Source organism: Emys orbicularis, chromosome 14, assembly GCF_028017835.1.
Source record: "Emys orbicularis isolate rEmyOrb1 chromosome 14, rEmyOrb1.hap1, whole genome shotgun sequence".
Lineage (NCBI taxonomy): Eukaryota > Metazoa > Chordata > Testudines > Emydidae > Emys > Emys orbicularis.
Window position 1 is genome coordinate 38,122,250 of NC_088696.1, and position 18,782 is coordinate 38,141,031.

At 47.2% G+C, this 18,782-nt stretch overlaps 1 protein-coding gene across 2 annotated transcripts in view; it reads left to right on the forward strand.

Moving 5' to 3' along the window:
- Window positions 1-17,673, forward strand: part of KATNB1 (katanin regulatory subunit B1) — a 28,106-nt gene extending 10,433 nt beyond the window's left edge. For both annotated transcript variants that reach the window (XM_065416428.1, XM_065416427.1), the window contains exons 5-20: window positions 2,277-2,377; window positions 3,013-3,054; window positions 5,838-5,921; window positions 7,369-7,484; window positions 8,011-8,082; window positions 8,335-8,485; window positions 9,426-9,613; window positions 9,746-9,876; window positions 10,726-10,776; window positions 10,983-11,059; window positions 11,630-11,749; window positions 13,362-13,511; window positions 13,961-14,037; window positions 14,527-14,601; window positions 15,618-15,734; window positions 16,417-17,673. In XM_065416428.1, coding sequence (XP_065272500.1) covers window positions 2,277-2,377; window positions 3,013-3,054; window positions 5,838-5,921; window positions 7,369-7,484; window positions 8,011-8,082; window positions 8,335-8,485; window positions 9,426-9,613; window positions 9,746-9,876; window positions 10,726-10,776; window positions 10,983-11,059; window positions 11,630-11,749; window positions 13,362-13,511; window positions 13,961-14,037; window positions 14,527-14,601; window positions 15,618-15,734; window positions 16,417-16,549 — 1,685 coding nt within the window. In that variant the 3' untranslated portion in view covers window positions 16,550-17,673. The remainder of the gene's footprint in view (window positions 1-2,276; window positions 2,378-3,012; window positions 3,055-5,837; window positions 5,922-7,368; window positions 7,485-8,010; window positions 8,083-8,334; window positions 8,486-9,425; window positions 9,614-9,745; window positions 9,877-10,725; window positions 10,777-10,982; window positions 11,060-11,629; window positions 11,750-13,361; window positions 13,512-13,960; window positions 14,038-14,526; window positions 14,602-15,617; window positions 15,735-16,416) is intronic.
- The last annotated feature ends 1,109 nt before the right edge of the window (window positions 17,674-18,782 follow it).

The window sequence follows — 18,782 nt, forward strand, 5'->3', positions numbered from 1 at the left end:
AAACCTGGATAGGCCCTTATCAACAGATAGTGTTTTCTTCAGCTCAAAACCAGTGGTGGTGTTAGAATGCTTTGGAGTGATGTTCTACTGAAGCGGCATAATGCACGTATACATTTGAACAGCTATAAGTGTACACATGGTGTTTGTGTGGATGTACATAGTCTCATGTTGAGCCAGATTTAAGAGGCTGGAGGTTTGGGCATTTGGCCTGTGCATTTCTGTCAAGTCATCGTTGTAAAACACCTGCCGGGAATCTGCAATAGATGAAACATGGTGCATTATTAGAGCATTGATGGTGGAAGTCATGCTCTTGAGTCTAGTCAATTGAGGGCACATTTTATAAATAAAAAGTTAAGATAATAGCCAATGAAGTGTCACTTGAACTTCTCAGCCAAGAAATATATTTGTCCTGTTTCCCCTCTGTGTATCTTCTTGTGGCTTGCATTAATGTTTGCTAACTGCATTACCGTGTAAAGCAGGGTCCCTGGAACAGTCCATTTAGTGCAGTTTCTTTGTTTAGCGGAAGTAGACTCAAGAACATTTCTATGAAGTGATGTACATGTCAGAATTCAGAGGAACTGCACCTGCATTCCTCCGCCCTTGGTGGACCATGGAGCCCACTCTGGGCTCCCAGCTCCTCAGCTGTCGCTTCTCTTGGGCAAAGACCCATGTGTTTCTCCCCTCCTGACTGGGGGTTTTCCGGGCTGTACAATTCCCTGCCTATACTGTGATATGCCCAGCAAACCAGACTGCCTAAGCAGGCCAGTGTTACCGCTTTGCTGTTTTGCCGAAGGCTATGAACAGCTCTAATTGCTAGCAGTTATAAGTTACCAGCCCTTTCTAGACCAGCACATTTATTCTGAAGATGAAAGCATTCGAGAAAACATATATTAAAAACAACAAAAGAACCTACACGCATGCTAATAGGTGCCAGACATCACCCCCAGCTCCAGCAAGGGCTCTGGGAGGAGTCAGTCCTTCAAACCCCACCAAGGGGTGGTTCTTGTTGACAAACTTAAATAGCCTTAGCTCAAAACTAGCACACCCGTGAATAGATCAGTCTTCCCTTTATACAGCTTGGGCCTTTGATCTTGAGACTCCTGGAACGGATAATCAGCAGACAATGGTCCCCTCCTCAGGGCACCACTTCAAAAGGCTGGGTGTTTGCACAAACAGAGATGGGGAATTTGTATTCGACTCCACAGGCAAACTTTGTCCCAAAAATCCATTCTTGTCTGGCACATTGTTTAGTGTAATCCAAGGGTGGCCAAACTGCAGCTCACAAACCGCATGTGGCTCTTTTACAGTTGAAGTGTGTCTCACTGAGTCTCCCACGCCCCCCATTCTCCGCCTACCAGAGTGGGAGAGGGAGCTCGGGGCTTCTGCCTTGCGGTGTGGGGCTAGGGGCTTCTGCTAGAGATGGCTGGTGCCTGCTGGGGTGGGGGTGGGGGGGCAGAATTTAAAGGTTTGCCCCTCCAACAGCTTGAGTCCTGCTCCCCCTTACCCTCAGCCTCCCCTCCCTGCAGCTCCCAGGTGTAAGATCCTTGTGGCAAAGAAGCGGCAAACAGCTGGGAGCTGCCAGTAGGTGGCGCTGCTTTAGTTCCATGGGAAGAGGCAGTAGCAAAAGCAGTGGCTCTCCCTGCAGCTCCCTGCTGCTGCCTCTCCCCACGGCCACAGCTCCCAGCAGCTGCTGTGCAGGGAGGGGGCCTGGCAGCACCATGTGACTGAGCGCGGTCAGCAAACCCTGGCAAAAATGGGGGGGGGGGAGCACATGACTCCACATGCCCCCCTCCAAACATCACCTGCCGGGGCTCAGGGCTTCAGCTGCCATGGGGCTGAAGCCCTGAGCCCTGGCAGGTACGCCCTGGCTCTCGAACTTCTGACGATTGTCGTATGTGACTCAGAGGGCCAGTAAGTTTGGCCACCCCATCCTCTGAAGTTCATAACACTTCCCAGGATTCAAATTCCATGTCCCCCCTAGATAGAGATTACATGCCGTCCTGGCCCACAATAATACATAAGCCATTTATTTAATACGATGTCCCCAAACATGCTTAAACTTGATTCCATAAGGTCTCCAAAAGATATTGCAGGAAATTGCCATATCTGTCACAGTACATAGATGAATAAGCTGTGCACAGAATGACCAGTATACAATATCCGTGTGTGTTTAATAGTAGGAGGCAGCATGGTTGGACTTCTGGATTGTCTGTGGGAAAATTAGCGCTGACTAATGGGGTTTTTCCTTCCTCTCTGTGCTCCTTATCTCTTTCCAGTTCTTCGTACGTTAATGGGCCACAAAGCAAATATCTGCAGCCTTGATTTCCATCCTTTTGGAAGCTTTGTAGCTTCAGGGTCCCTGGACACTAACATCAAGGTAAGGCCAGTCTTTTCTGGAAGAACCCTCTTTATCTCCTGTGCATATGTGTCGGAATGCCATGATTGTTTTGGCAGCAAAAAAGATTGTCATGCTGAAAGTTTGTAAAGTATCAGTTGCATGTGTATAAAGAGGTGTGTTCATAGATGCTTGTGAAATTTCCGCTTGTATTCTTATAGCTGAAATTTATCCTAATAATAGGAGTCTGGTTCATCTCTTAGGGTTTATGGTTTATTTCTCAAGCCTCTTAGTGTTAGATGCCAAATTAAATCTGGTGTAAGCAAGTGTGATTACATTGAAATCAGTGGAGCTACACCTGCTTATAGCAGGTCTGCATTTGGCCGTAAGCATTTAGCTTTCATGGTATGAAATGTCTTGCCAGCAGGCTCTCTCACTGAACACTTAAAGTTGCAACTTGACTCTATGCCATTCCTACCTGGGCAGGGGGAGGGAGGGGTAAAGAAATATACCTTGCATGGGCTTGTGTTTTAGCAGCCTCTTTCGCTGCTGGGTACCTGTCCCATAGCCATTCTACAGTGTTTATAGTCATAGGGCGACCTGTCATTCTGTTATGACTTTCAGGGACCTTCATAACTGTGGTTCTAAGCACGTTTTTTTGTTTCTCTTCCCTGTAGCTCTGGGATGTAAGAAGAAAAGGCTGTGTCTTCAGGTACAAGGTGAGGGTTGCTTCACTATCATTTGGGGGAGGGGGAGAGGAGATTCTCTCTGATTTATGCAGGAATCGAGATGGGATCACCTAGAATTAATTTATTAATCCCTTGGTATTGGAAATTGGACTGATGTGACTTGTGAAGTCCATGCAATGGTAATAAATGGCCTGACCACTTGTACAGAGCCTGATTGAATAGAGAAGCTGCAAGAAATGGTTAGCGTAAGAGTAAATGTGCTATGTGTTGTCGGTGTCCGTGGTGCTTACAGAGCATCCCGTGAGTGAGTGTGCAGTGGGGTGATGCATTCTTATTCATAGTAAACTGATGCATTGCCCTTGTGCTGGAGACTGTCGAATACTTCATGTTCTGCAGGGTGACACCGGGGTCCCAGGGAGCCACACTGGAGTCACTCAATGAGGGGGCACCGCAAAGAATGGGGCAAACAATCCCCAAAGCTGGTGGATATTCCAATACTTAGATTTATCAAACCAGCACAAAACAGCTTCTCTAATACCTCACTGGTTACCCAGAATCCAAAAACACAGTTCCCTTAAAGCCACCCAGCCTTAGGCCTCCACCCAGACACCCAAGTCAAACATGATGAGGATTACTGAAAATCTTATTAATCATATAAGAAAGTTCTACCAGTCCCAAAGGATTGGACACATTACCTCCCAGGTTATTGAATATTCCAGGTCTTACCCAAATACACGCATACAGCCAATTCTTAACTAAACTAAAAATTATTAAAAAAGCAAAGAGAGAGTATTGGTTAAAAGATCAGTATACATACAGACATGAGTACAGTTCTGCGATCAGATTCATAGTAGAGATGGTGAGCTTTGTAATTCATAGATTATCAGGGTTGGAAGGGACCTCGGGAGGTCATCTAGTCCCACCCCCTGCTCAAAGCAGGACCAATCCCCTAGTTGCAAAGAGTTCTTTCAGAATTAGTCCATCGGTTATAGTCCAATGTTCATATTCAGGGTGAATCTAGGTTAGGACTGGAGATATCAGCCTTTTGGCTTAAGCTTCCCCTGCATGAAGCATCAATCAGATCTGAGATAAAAAGGATTGGACATTGTTATACGGTTCCAGGTCTTCCTTGACAGCTTGGAGTCCTTAGGCAAACAATAGGCAATCATGGATACTTTGAATTAGACTTATTTCCTAAGCATCACCGGTAATTAGCTGTACAGATTAACATAAGACAGTTGCCTGTTTTTCCACCATTTGCAGATGATTTGATATACATTTCAAAGAGAGATGAATACAGTGATATTACTGTGTGTCAAGGCTGATTCCCCACTCTGGTACTTCAAGTGCAGAAGGTGGGGGCCCACAAGGATTCTAAAAATTAATATTGGCCACTCCAGGCTTGTATTAAACTCCCAAGGTTACAGCTTTTCTCTGACCTTGGATGGGTAGATGCCACCACCCAAGTGCAAAAAGCCTCTTTGAATCCAGGAAGGCGCACTTGGGAATTCCTCCCTGTGGGGTACCTTCAGGCCCTTTCACTCCCCCTCCAGGGAATAGCTGAGAAAGAAAACAAAGGAAATCCGCTGTTGCCACCAGCTAATGAAACAACATATGCACAAATCTCTTAGGACACAAAAAACCCAATCCTTTCTTTAAAAAGGTAAATTTTATTAAAAACAAAAAGAAAGAAAATACATCTGGAACTTAGGCTATTGCTAGATTTAAAAAGAGCAAATATCATAATTAAGCATCAAGAATGGTTTTCTTGAGGTCCAGCTTAATGGTTACCAGCAAAACAAAAGCTTTTGGGGGTTTGCACAGAGGAGTCCACAAGCCTTACTGAAATAAAAGAAATAACCTAATAGTGACTTTCTAGACATTTCCTGATCTACTTACATATCTGTGGTTTCAAACAGAGTAGTTCTAGGTATGATCTCATGATTTTTCATACCTGGTTCACAGCTTTTTACAGCATAGCTTTAGCCCCGTCTCTGCTCTCTCCGGAGAACAGACAGACAGACAAAGGGAACGTTTTTTTCCCAATTTTAAAAAGTTCTAGCCCTCCCATTGGCTCTTTTGGTCAGGTGCCCACTCACTTCCTTTTACCTATGCATGCAGTCAGACTTTTTAACTCTTTACAGGTAAAGCAAGTAGAGAACAGCTACCAAGAGGGATTTTGTAGCCAACTGGCTGGCTGGATGTCCATAAACAGCAGCTACCCCCCGCCCCACACACTTCATTTATCACACTATGTTTATAGTTCATTTAAATGTTAACATGTCCTTTTGATCTCTGAATCAATAGCTATAGTGACAGACAGGAACTGTCTGTTTATCTGGCTAACATCTGACAAGATGTAAGTACACGCATACAATTAGTATCACCTCCAGGTGTCTAACAGTACGGGTTTGTATTTCAAAGTTCTAGCCTATCTATCATGGAATGGCCCTACTTACCATTCTATACTTTTCTGACATGTCTCTAAAGGTCGAATCTGGGTCATTTATCCTTCAGGATGCTTAACCCTTTCTGGCCATGCGTCACACTTTGTATAAGATTCGTTGCAATTATATAACAGTGGTAGCAACAATGATTTGCATGGTCATATTCTAATTAGATAAAGTCACACAGGGACCTTCCATGTGAGCTTTGTCACCATACTGTGGAGTCTTTCAAACTGTAATAACCGTTACTTGATTTCATTTTGTTACAAGCCCAGGATAAAATGGAAAGAGGAAGCTAGGATTTCCTGCCAAGGGCACAATGAAAGCGCAAAGCCATTGCGAGCTGTATGTGGTTGTGTTTTTTAGGGTCACACACAAGCAGTGAGGTGTCTCCGATTTAGTCCTGATGGGAAGTGGTTAGCGTCCGCTTCAGATGATCACACTGTAAAGGTATGGTATTCATTATCAAGAGCGTGGCAAGAGCCGTTACTCTTTGTGGCATGTGGAAGGGCAGGGGTACTGTTCATAGAATCATAGAATATTAGGGTTGGAAGAGACCTCAGGAGGTCATCTAGTTCAAAGCAGGACCAGGACCAACACCAACTAAATCATCCCAGCCAGGGCTTTGTCAAGCCTGACCTTAAAAACCTCTAAGGAAGGAGATTCCATCACCTCCCTAGGTAACCCATTCCAGTGCTTCACCACCCTCCTAGTGAAATAGTGTTTCCTAATATCCAACCTAGATCTCCCCCACTGCAACTTGAGACCATTGCTCCTTGTTCTGTCATCTGCCACCACTGAGAACAGCCGAGCTCCATCCTCTTTGGAACCCCCCGTCAGGTAGTTGAAGGCTGCTATCAAATCCCCCCTCACTCTTCTCTTCTGCAGACTGCTGTTCTTTAATTTGCGTTGCCAGTTCTCTCCCCCACCCACTCCAGCTCACTTTGCAGCGATGCGAGCCCCTTAGCTTCATAGGGTAAGTGTCTATGCAGGGACAATTGTCCAGCAATGCAAAACAGCCAGAAATGAGATGTGGCTAAGTGAAATATAATTCCTTACTGTCCAACAGACAAGGCGGTGTCCTACATCTAAAGGTTGAGGGTACATTGACTGCCAGGTGGGTTGAACCTGAGGCTGAAAATGAAAGCTCAGCCAGTTGGATGGTTAAGCATGTGCACTCTCCAAAGAGCTGTCAGGGACACAGCTCCAACTTGCCGAATGCAGAGAGAGAGAATTCAGCAAAGTATCTGTTCTAACAGCAACTCTTCAGTTTCTTCCGCTGTAGTATGGAGGGCTCTGGGCAAGAAGCTGGCTTCATTTTCAACCTCAGTTCAAATGAGCTGGTCAGTCATTGCACCCAGGATTTATAATAAAAGAATAATAGATGGAGATATACCTATCTCATAGAACTGGAAAGGACCCTGAAAGGTCATCGAGTCCAGCCCCCTACCTTCACTAGCAGGACCAAGTACTGATTTTTGCCCCAGATCCCTAAGTGGCCCCCTCAAGGATTGAACTCACAACCCTGGGTTTAGCAGGCCAATGCTCAAACCACTGAGCTATCCCTCCCCCCGCCCCCCGGAGATTTATAAGTGAAGACCAGATGATGTGAAAAGTTTATCCCTGCAGGTAGAATAGCATAATACATCATACCTTAAAAAACATCTTATTTTAGCTACTGAAACCTCCTCTAGCACCACTGTATTTTCTTGCCAGTCTCCAACAGTGACGGAGGTTCTTTGACAAATCTCCAAATAAAAACAAAACTGGAAATAACCCTCCTGGTCCTGGTCATTACCTGCCAGAGGCAGGCTTGTGGGCTAGCAGATTTCCAGTGGAGAACAATCCAGGGTAGACAAATCCTCTCTAGAGCCTGACTGTTCTTTCCTTCTTCCAGCTGTGGGATCTGGCAGCTGGGAAGATAATGTTCGAGTTTACAGGACATACAGGCCCAGTAAACGTTGTTGAGTTTCATCCCAATGAATACCTCTTGGCCTCCGGCAGCGCTGACAGGTACATGCAGGGAAAGAAAAAGCAGGAAGTTTATGCATCCGCTCCCGTATTGGTCTCCACCCTCCTGGGAGCATTGCTATTCATGTAGGGGGTGTGACATTCCCACCACTGGAGGAGCTGGACGGTCGCACTGCAGATTGCAGCTGTGGTTTGATGCCGTGCAGATCCTACCACGTTCTCCCACAATCTAGTAGCAACTTCTGTCATACTAGGAACCAATGAGTTAGACTTCTCAGTCGCACACTAATGCAGCCTTTCCCCACTGAGTCATCCATGGCTTTGGGTCAGTGCTAGATAGCTATGGAGCCAATAGGCATATCCCTTTGCCTCTGTGGCTGGATCCAAATTCTGCTCTAGCATTACCTACTGTTGGGGTCATCATTAGCAATAAACTGCAGTCATTAGCACATAGTATTTTCTATTGCAGTTTATTGCTGTCACATGCTATTACAACGGTCTGGGTTGGTGGCTTGCTAGAATACAGCAGACTTCCAAGGAGATGTACAGTCATTCTTTCTGCTTACAGGACAGTCAGATTCTGGGACTTGGAGAAGTTTCAAGTGGTGAGCTGCATTGAAGAAGAGGCCACTCCTGTCAGGTACGTTATACTTGTACCATAGTATGTTAGGTAGCGACCTAGCATGAGGGTTTGGTCTCGTTAAAGGGCCGAGTTCTCACTAACGGGACACTTTGCTAAGGAAAGTTCATGCTGCTGAAGATGAAGCTCTAGGGCATTTATGGCACTTGTCCATGGTGTTCTGGTGAAGTCAGATGTTCAGCCCTGGTGTCCTTCAAAGACTAGATGAGCTAGTAAAGTCTTGGAGAAATCTTGGTCTCTTTCCTTTTCCAGGTGTGTTCTTTTCAACCCAGATGGCTGCTGCTTGTATAGTGGCTACCAGGATTCGCTGCGTGTGTATGGCTGGGAGCCTGAGCGCTGCTTTGATGTGGTCTTGGTGACCTGGGGAAAAGTGGCTGACCTATCTATCTGCAACAACCAGCTGGTGAGTTCCACTTCGTGAAATGGAGAGAAGAGTCTCAGAAATACCAAATAAAAATTCTCTGGGCTGCTTACTGGGCCTCTGACTTCTACAGACTGGCCATGTTCAACTGTCACAGCTCATAGCTTGCCATGGTCAGTCTTCATGCTTGCACAGTGCTCCTCAGCAGATCCCAGAATGATGGATAAATGTGGGGCAGCATCGTTTTCTCCTCGGATCATTGCTTGTGTAGTTCCACATGCTGCTCCCTCTTACCCCACTCCAAGTCTCTCTGGCTTCCTGAGGAACAAATGGGTGGTGGTTGGGGCTCTAGTCCCTTTTGCACCCTGGAGATTGAATATTTGATACCATGAGCATGTGGCCCAATGGAGAGTGCTAGTTAGCAAGGTTTGAGCCCCAGTGCCAAGAGCATGACTGTATGCAGACAACAATCATGAAGAAACACTTAGGAGTAGTGGCCTTTCTATCCCATCCAACAGGTAGAGCGAGAATAAGAAGGTGAGGTGACATGACAAGCTCTAAGGCTCAAAGTGAAGTACTGGCAGAGCCATGGATTGGACCTAGGTTTCCTGAGTTCCACTCCCATTCACTAGCACCTCTGCCAAGCTGCTTCTCTTTTTCACTAGTGCAGCCGTTTGGCATATACACATAGTGCCCTTTCTCTGCTTGCTTTAACCAGTGTCTGATCTGTTAATTGATGCCCTGTGACACATTCTCAGTAACTTTCCCTGGTAGATTCTTCCATACCTTGCTTACACTCCCAGTTGCTAAAGGCCCTTCTGGTCACTGTTTTGGGAGAACACCACAGAGAAGCCATTCAAAACAAGTTATGTAACTGATTTAAAGGAGAAGAAACCCTAAATCCAGTCCATGGGACCTGAGCTTAGAGGGGCTAACGTTATGCTGGACTCCTAACAAGTTGCCTTACTCTTGCTCTTGGCAGATAGGGGTTTCCGTCTCTCAGAGTACAGTCTCCTCGTTCGTTGTGGACCTCAGCAGAGTCACAAAGTCTGGTTCTGGTCTTCATGGACCGATCAAAGATGATAGGCCTCTGGCTCAGCCCACCCCCACAGGGTCCTCCCTTCGACGCATCTATGACAGGCCATCAACTACCTGTAGCAAGCCCCAAAGGTAAGGAAGAATCCGATGAGGGTGTGTGCTTCACAGTTCTAAATACTTTATTGGAAGGAGAGAGAACTTAGTGCTCTTTCTCTCAAACATACCCTGCCAGTCTGCTCCTGACTGGGTCTCTCTTATTGGCAGAGTGAAGCACAACTCGGAGAGTGAGCGGCGCAGTCCCAGCAGTGAAGATGACCGGGATGAGAAGGAATCAAAGGCTGAGATCCAGAATCCAGAGGATTACAAGGAGATCTTCCAGCCCAAGAATTCCATCAGTTAGTACCAGACTCTGTTCTGCTTTCCGGGTGGTAGCAAGGTCAGGGTTTGAGGGCTTCAGAATTCATCAGCTCTAGGGGGAAGGAGTGATCTTTGGCTAATTGGCACGGCCTGTGACTATTCAGAGTTCAGAAAACCTCTATTTAAAATTCTTTAACATGGGACTCTGAACCAAGGGCTACATTGGCAACTTACTAAAAGGCTGTATCTAACTAGCATATGGGGAAGCAAATTGCAGCCTCTCGTTTGCAATACAGAGGTATGGCCCAGAAGCCGACCGCTCCATCTTGAGTGGGATGCCTTTCTGTTCAGCTCAAGATGGACCCCTGGATTGTGAGATCTCTTTTCACTTAGAATTATGGCAGTAGGCACCGTACTGCACAAACCCCATAGCTTCCAGGGGCTCCCATTTAAGGTGGGTAGGTTAAGTATCTACTCCAAAGCCCAGCTATGACCATTTAGAAGGCCAGTAACAGGTTAAAATTATATCAGATGTCTAAGGTAGTAGTTATATTAACTTCCTTACTGGTGTAATTAATAATCCCTTATCTTTTTATACGTCTTTCTGCTTCACTAATCTAATTGATTTGTCAGCATGTTGCCTGACTCTGCACTTCGCTCCTTTTGAATTATGGGAACGTATTGGTCTGTTTTGCTCCTCTCAGCCACAGTGGCTGCAAACCTTCAGCTGAAACCCCACAATAACAACATTTAGGCTCTAGAAGAGATAGGACAGTTACTGACACTGCAGACTGGCTTATCTGCTTAGTTGTTGTGAGTTACACCAGTCCCAAGGCTGCTCTGTGCTAATTTGTGGCCTTGGCTTTCTTGTTTTCCCCTTTTTGTAGCTCGAACTCCACCACGAAAGAGTGAGCCCTTCCCAGCCCCTCCCGAGGATGGTGAGTTGGGACTGTCCACCTGAATGCTGGGTGAGGGTGGGATGGGAATCGGGGGGCAGGTGGCTGTTTCAACAGGATGCTCCTTGCCCAGAGAGACACATGACCTGTATGCAGACACTTGAATTATGTAGAATCTCTGCTGAAAGCTTCTCCTGAAAGGGATAGAGTGTGACTTGTCCCTCTTTCCCTTCCTTCCCTCACTCCAGAGCCTGTCATCGTAAAGGAAGCAGCAAAGCCCAGCCAAGTTGTGGACATTCAGACCCCACTGCCAAACCAAGAAAATGTACGTACCACGTGAGCCATGGTATCTTTCAACACCCCCATTCCCAGTGAATTCCAAGCACTGGAGAGTCTGGCGTGTTGCTAATCATGCCAGTTCCTCCAATGCACATCAGTGGAGACCAGTAAAGGGGAAAACTCTGATCTGGGCAGGGCCAGGTGTAGAGCTGGAGGCCAGAGCAGATCCATTTACAAGCAGATTTTGACTCTGCTACTTTAATTCTGTTTCCACAGTTCTAGTCTTGTCTCTGATGCCTCAAAGCCCCAGTGTGCGCTGAAGAGAAACAGCTGTCAAATTTCACGGGATTTTTAGACTGTGGCTTCTTTGTATCTGAAGATTAATTGAGCCCCACGGGATGGGGCCTCTCCATTCACATTCAGGCAGCCCTAACGCCTTGCAGTGGAGTATCTCCACGCTCTTCACAATAGTTAATTAAGCCTCAGAGTCTCTCTGTCTCTCAGAGCCATGCCAGCAAACTTTAGATTGCTCCAGAAGGAAGTGGGTGAGGGAAGAGGGTGTGAGACCTGGGGCAGAGCATTGCTGCTGTAACTTCTATTTCACTTTCTCCTGCAGCCTGACCTGGTTCAGAGGCCACCAATAGCCTCCTCAACTCCTGTGACCAGAGCAGAGCCATCAGTGATTCCTGCAGCCAGGAATGCGCCCATTGGGCTGAAGGCCTCTGACTTTCTGCCAGTAAGTAACTAGCTTGTTCTAAAGCAGGAGAGCTAAGCAGGTGGTTTGGGAGCAAGGGATAGCAGTGCCGTAGGCCTGGATTGGTTGTGAGGCAGTACAGCATTGGTGCCATCTCTGACCACACATACTGCAGGATTTGCTTCTGTTCAGCCTTGGCTTAGACCACTAAAAAAGAACACAGAGGGGACAAACCCTGTGAGACTGAGTTGGGATGTGGGGCACCTCTGCAATAGGGCTCTTCATACTGAAAAATAGTCACTGCTCCATGGGAGTGTGTTTCAGATCATTGAATGAGGCCTCAGAGGGACACCACAGGTCTCGCCCTCCCTCTGCTCACGCCTTATCAGTCAAGGGACCCTCCCACCCCTCACTACTGACAAGCGGTTGGTTGGTTGCGATTGCCCAGGACCCCGTGGTGCTAGGTGCTGTACAAACACAGAACAAAAAAGTCCCTGCCCCAAAGAGCTTACAGTCCAAATAGGAGACAAGTGACGATGGATCCTGAGACGTGGGAGCGCATGAGACAGTACGGGTCAGCATGGCGGCAGTGAGCCAGCACACAAGCTACCTAACATCTGTCAGCTTTTTTTATAGGCATTCCGGCAAGTGTCTCTAAATGCTCTAAATCAGTTTGTCTCTTAATTATTTCACTTTCACCTTTGTCTCCCAAATCTGGGATTGCTCCTCGAATTTCCCAAGGGAAAAGTCCTTCCCTCCCCACTTCAGAGCAAGCCGAGGCGCTCTTCTGATACCAAGCTAGGAACACGGTCAGATGAAAGGAACCTTCCAGCTTGGCTCGGACAGAAGTCTAGTTAAGCCCCTAATGAAATCCACAGAGCGGTTTTTGGTTTTTTAACTTGGGTTGGTTGAATATTTTGTGATTGGAATTTTTTTTTATTGTAAATGGGGTTTGTCTGAAAACAAACTTTTTAACAGCAAAAATTTGTGGAGATTTTGTTGTTGCCTTTCCAGCATTTTGTAACTGTTTTCTAAGGCTTGTGAGCTGGGTAACAGTCAAAGGGGTGAGGGGGGAACCCACCCACTGTTAATTAGTAAAAAGGCATGAAAGATAGGTTTACCACACTCTCTTCCTTTTTTCCAATGTGGGGAGAGGGTGGGGCAAACACGTTGAAAATTAAAACAAACATTTTCCTGTTTGAAAGAAACAAACTGAAATATTTGAATATGAAACAGAATAAAAAAAATTATTTAAAAATGTTCACTTTGGACTTTCCTATGGGAAATCAATGTTTTCCAGCTGAAAATTTTCAATAAAGACTGTTTTCTTGTGAAAAATTCCACCAGAAAGACTCCCATTTCTCTCCCAGGTCTAGTTTTTACTAGCTGTGTTCAGTTTGTGCTTAAAACTTGCTGAGAACAAAAGTCCAGACTTGGAGAATATGAATTCTTTACCATGTCCTTATGCTGCCAGAAAGGTCAGACTCCGTTACACTGAGATTCGTTCTCATATAGCCCATATTCCTACTGCCAAGGGAAGCAGGATTAGACCTAAGAAGTTCTCCTCTTTACCCACTTCCCACAGTCTCAGACCACAGCATCTTGTTATGTTGTCACCAATCAGTTGGTGTTTTCTCTCTCTCTGTACCTACAGGCTGTGAAAAACCAAAGCCAATGCGAGATAGTGGATGAGGAAGCCATGTCCCAGATCCGTAAGGGCCATGAGACTATGTGTGTGGTGCTCACCAGCCGCCACAAGAACCTGGACACGGTGCGAGCGATGTGGAGCACTGGTGACATCAAGGCAAGGAAGTGGGATTTACTGGAGTTTAGGGACAGGTCAGACTTACTCTGTGGGGCGGAGGTAGGAGAGCAATTGGACATCTCCGCTTGTGCGGAACTGGCTCTGAGCCCCCGATTACAGGAAGATGAGATATCCAAGCATCGGTTCCTACCGTTGCACCTTGGTGTGATGTTTCATTCTTTTTATAGGATTCAAAAGAACTGTAGTGTGGCTGAGACTGGAACTAGAGTAGCTGTGAGCTTCTCTGTTTCCTACATAGGGACCCTTGTGTGAATCAGTGGGTGTGTTGCTAAAAGTGTTAGGATGGCTAGTGGCAGGATGCACTTCTCTACTCTATTACCATGTCCCTGTGCCTGGTATTTAGAAAGTGATTCTCATAACGATTACATGGGGTCCGTTAGTGTAAGCCTCACAGTAACTTTTCTCTACCTCCTCTCCCCTTGTCTCAGACATCTGTGGACTCTGCTGTGGCTATCAATGATCTCTCTGTTATAGTGGACCTATTGAACATTGTCAACCAGAAGGCGTGAGTACTTTGGAGCTATTGCATCTGTGTAATGTCCAGTAGGTACCTTCTACGCTCCATAGTTGCTTTATCTGATATTGACTAGACATATCCTAACATTCACTCATCTCCTATGTTGGGCATATGGCATGTCTGTACCCCACCACTGTAAGAGCAAATGCATTTTAGTCACCTCTTTGAGCCTGCAACGCTAGTGATCAGGTCTTTGCACTGGTTCTTGCAGTGCCTTCATTGTTAGCAGTTAAGGTTTCCTCAGGAAAATGAATGTCTTGTAGAAAAACTTCAGCCAGTTCTTCAGGAATCCAACCAGAAATGACCAGAGCTGCTATTATGCCACTTTCCATCACAAGGTGGAGTGAGTGAACTCAGTCAGCAAAGCGCAGGCTGAACTGGCTGAGTTTTTATGTCTGAATGCATTAGTGGTGTTGAATCAGAAAATCCCCTGAGGCTTGTCTCCAGTTCTCTTGGAGTGTGTTCTTTTCTTTCCAGGTCTCTTTGGAAACTGGATCTGTGTACTATAATCCTGCCTCAGATAGAGAAGCTCCTTCAAAGCAAATATGAAAGGTGAGGTGCCCAGGAAGCTACCTCCTTGGAGGACAAGCAGGTGGATAGTAGCATTCTTAGATGAGTTTCACTGGGTATTACGTAGCGGATCAGTAAAGAAAATACCAGAAAACCATGTAGGATACAGTTCTGCATAGATACAGCATCTGGAAGAGAGGGGTGCAGTGGCCAAAGGTCAGGAGGAGCACAGGGAAACCAAGAAACTTGGGGGATAGGGTTTGCTTGGGGTGGGAGTTGTTACTCACTACAAGAGGGACATTGAGAGCAGCAGATTGTTCTAGATATTTTTGAATTGAAGGTAGCTATGGCAGAGACAGGGATGAGGTTGAGGCAGAATAGTTGGGCTTCAAACAATGAAGGGACCAAAGATTTTGAATACTCCACCTGGAATTCATAACCACTGTTGGGAGAGGAGCTAGTCGAAGGAATGAATTGGAGTTGAGCATGTAGGACACGGGTTGAAATGTTTAGTCACAGAACAGGAGCACTTGGATAGGTAGGAGGGGAACCAAGACAGCAAGGTGCTCCAGATACTATGGACCTGGACACGGGAACTGGTCATGAGGCAGCCTCTGAGTCATTTTGAAGATCCTGTGTACTTCGTAGATGCACGGTAAAGAAATGCAGGATGTCCCTCAAGGAACGACTTCCGGCTTTTACTCTTCAGCCATGAGTATTAGTGGGTTTTATGGAGATTGAGTCCTGAGGCAGAACGTTTCTGTGCTTGAACAGAAGGTTGCTGAGCAGGGGTCAAATGTCAGAGTCTCTGAGGGTGTGGGCATAGTTTGCTTCATCCTTTGTCTGCTACTTAGGCCCAGCTGTTGCTTTCCTTTCTCCTTCCCTCTTATTAGCCCTTCTTCCCCAGGGGGCTCTTTCATACAGGCTGGGGAGGTTTGTTGAGGACACCAACCTCAGGTCACTAAGTTGGTGAGTGAGCTGTAAGACCCGTTCAGCCAGGTGGGTAAATATGGGAGTGAAAGTCAAGTGACATCTGACCCTCTGTGTCTTTGTGTCAGTTACGTACAGACTGGCTGCACCTCCTTAAAGCTGATTCTCCAGAGATTCCTGCCACTGATCACCGACATTCTTGCTGCGCCGCCGTCTGTTGGGGTGGACATCACAAGAGAAGAGAGGTACGTCGCCCTAGGCGCCGCCACACCTCCTCCTGCCATACAAGCCCTTTCCTGATGTCATGGCATCATGCGGATTTTTCCTTTGGGCGGTTAGCGGCTGGATGGACTCCCTCCCAGCCCCATCAGTCTTGCTCATAGAGTTAGAGGGGTTGCTGCAAAGCTATGCAGGGTATTCCTCCCCCTTCGCCTGCAACACTGTATGTGTAGCACCTGGTGTTAGGGGGTGACGGACCATGCCTGAGAAGCAAATTCAGGCACTTGGGCTACTACTTTCTTCCCCCAACATGCGCAGTGTCCCGCTACTCCGGGAGCGTCTGTAGAATACCAAACAGCCACTGTCCTTTAAGGCTGTATTCCTTAAGTGACAGCGCACAACGGGCTTCAGCCTGAAATTGGGTTTGTAGCATTCCTCATTTAAAGTGCAGTTTTTCTTTGAAAAGTGGCTCTGTAGAAATGGCACCTCCTTACATCGCAGACCGGCTCCCTTGGGGGGGGACAAGCAGAAAAAGAGCTCTTGGCTCATAGCATCCAAACATCTACCCACACAAACCCATTGATATTTCTGTCTCTTCTAGCCTCAGAGAGGCAGGCGTTCCTCCTCCTCCTCCCCATCACGTATCCACAGGAACCCCAATGAGTGTTTGCCATGGATTCATGCCCTGTCCATCTTCTTCCTTTGCAGGCTCCATAAGTGCAAACTGTGTTACAAGCAGCTGAAGAATATCAGCAATATCATAAAGAACAAGTCTGGACTGAGTGGCCGCCATGGCAGTGCCTTCCGTGAGCTTCACCTCCTCATGGCTGTCTTTGAGTGACAGCTGCCTCCTCCTCCACACACGCAAACACACAGGTTCACTTAGTTCCATCTGTCTCACTCGGTGTCCATCCCTGTTCCCCAGAGCACAGCAGGGAACTGAAGTCCCCACTGGCTAGCCGGCTGTCTGCCCCACCTCTGGTGCCTTAGGAGCTGGATTGAAAACCTGATTGGAGGTGTCTGTCCTACATGTGGGAGGGGCCTGGCTGGACGAGGACACTGCAGCAGAGCTTTCTACGGTTCTTATGTGGAGCTAACTGAAGTTCAGCTCTCCATAGAACTTTTACCCAGCTCTTTCTCTGCTAGACCTTCTCCCTGGGGTGGGACTCGGAATCTGCCTTCTCCCACTCCCATACTCCTCGTCAGCACACTTGTTACCTGGCTACTCCAGCCACGGAGAGGCTGTGGATCAGACCAGCTGGAACACTTGAGTCTGGAACTGGAGGCCTGCTCTGTTTTTCCCTTCACAGTGAGATGAGCGATGGAATCCCTTTTCCAGGAGCTTCCATCTGCTTGGGTATCGCCAGTGCAGCACTGCAGAAGAGCTGGCTCTGGGCAGAGTGCCCCTTTCCTAGGGCATGGACATGGCTAGTGCTTTTCTACTGGCATCTGGGACCGGCCCCTTCCTTGGTGAATTGTTTCAGAGGATTTGAGCCAGGACATCTCTCAGCACTAGTCCTGCTGGTGTCACACCTGAAGTCTCAAGGCCCTGTTTCCAGTGGAGGCTGTCTTAAGGGGGGTTCTTAAGATCCCTGTTAGTGGCTCTGGGCTGTGTAGCTTTAGTTATGTTAAAATCTAACTAGGAGTAGGTGGGGATGGGGCCTACATGATCTGTTTGTAAATGGGACTTAGCCAGGACTTGCCCTGTGTGTTTGCCTTTGGGGAGGGTTTTGAGCTGGGAGTGTGCGGGCGGGTCAGAGGCAAATGGACACAGACCAACCTCTTGCTACACCCATTGGACTCTTAGAGATTTTTCAATAAATGACTGTCAGAACCTTTGTCCATTCTTGCTTCTTTCCTGTAGGGAAGGAGGCTCCTGTGCCGAGGGCTCCCTCCCCACCATACACTGGAGCCTGCTGTTCAGGAAACTAACTTATAATGAATTTTATTAAAAGATTTGTAACTTATTTGGAAAATCGTGTTAAACGTTTGAGTCTCTAAACACCCAAAGCCCTGCCCTGCCCTCTGTCCTGCTGGGAACGTTGTGGTGAAAGCAGGACTCAGCTTACTAATGTTTACAATGGGAACCACACTGCGGTCTCGTCTCGCGCAGTCCGGTGCTGCTGACCAGTGTCAGTTTGCATGTCACGGCCCCTGAAGTTGGAGAGGGCACCAGCAAGCGCCTAGTTCACATTTTACGGGACATCTTCACTCTACTGTCTTATTCCATCCTAGAAGCTTTAAAAGAAATCTCCATTCACAGCTTGTCCTTGAATGGACCAGTTCCCATGTCTGACGTGGATCTCCTCCTTTTCCTGTGGCACAGTTAAGGTCCCAGCTTTAGGGTTTTGATAAGGAACTTGGTCTGAATTATTCCCTTGGGTTGCAGGCAGGAGACGCAGCAGGTGTATGATGTACAAGAACCAAAACCCAAACCTGGCTAACGCGCTCACTGCCCAAGCTAAATGCAATGGAACCAGCATCAAGTAACCCAAGCCTTTCCAGCACTGCGTCTTGACAATGTAAGGGCTGGGAACAAAAGGGAAACCCATCCGTGTTTTATTCTCTGTCTTCCCCGATTGCTGCTCAGCCTGCAACTCTACCTTTTGCTGGAGGTAACGTGTTCAGTGTGCGGTGCTGACATGTATACAGCCATGCACAGTGGGTGAGCTGTGCTTGGACACTTAACAGGTACCTGCCCTGAAGAATTGAGTCTAATGACCCAGTGCTGCAGAGAGTTCAGTCAGTGGGACTTCATGGGTGAGTAAAGCATGGCAGTTGCAGGCCCTAGTGGTGCGCTCTAGGGCAAAACGAAGGGCTTGGTTGACAGAGGCGGATCCAATTGTATGAGCAGTCTGGAAGAAAGCACAGAACGAGGGAGTGAAGAGGACCCCGGGCTCAGACCAGGAGCAAAGGCTGCATGTAACAAGGAGCAGAGGACATGACTTGAGGCTCTAATCCTGTAGGATGGTTCTGAAGGAGCAGCAGGGGTTTGTCATTCAGGATGGCTGTGCAGTGCAGAGTGCTGTGTGGGAAGCTTGCACAGCCACTGCCTGGAGCCAGTGGTTCAATTC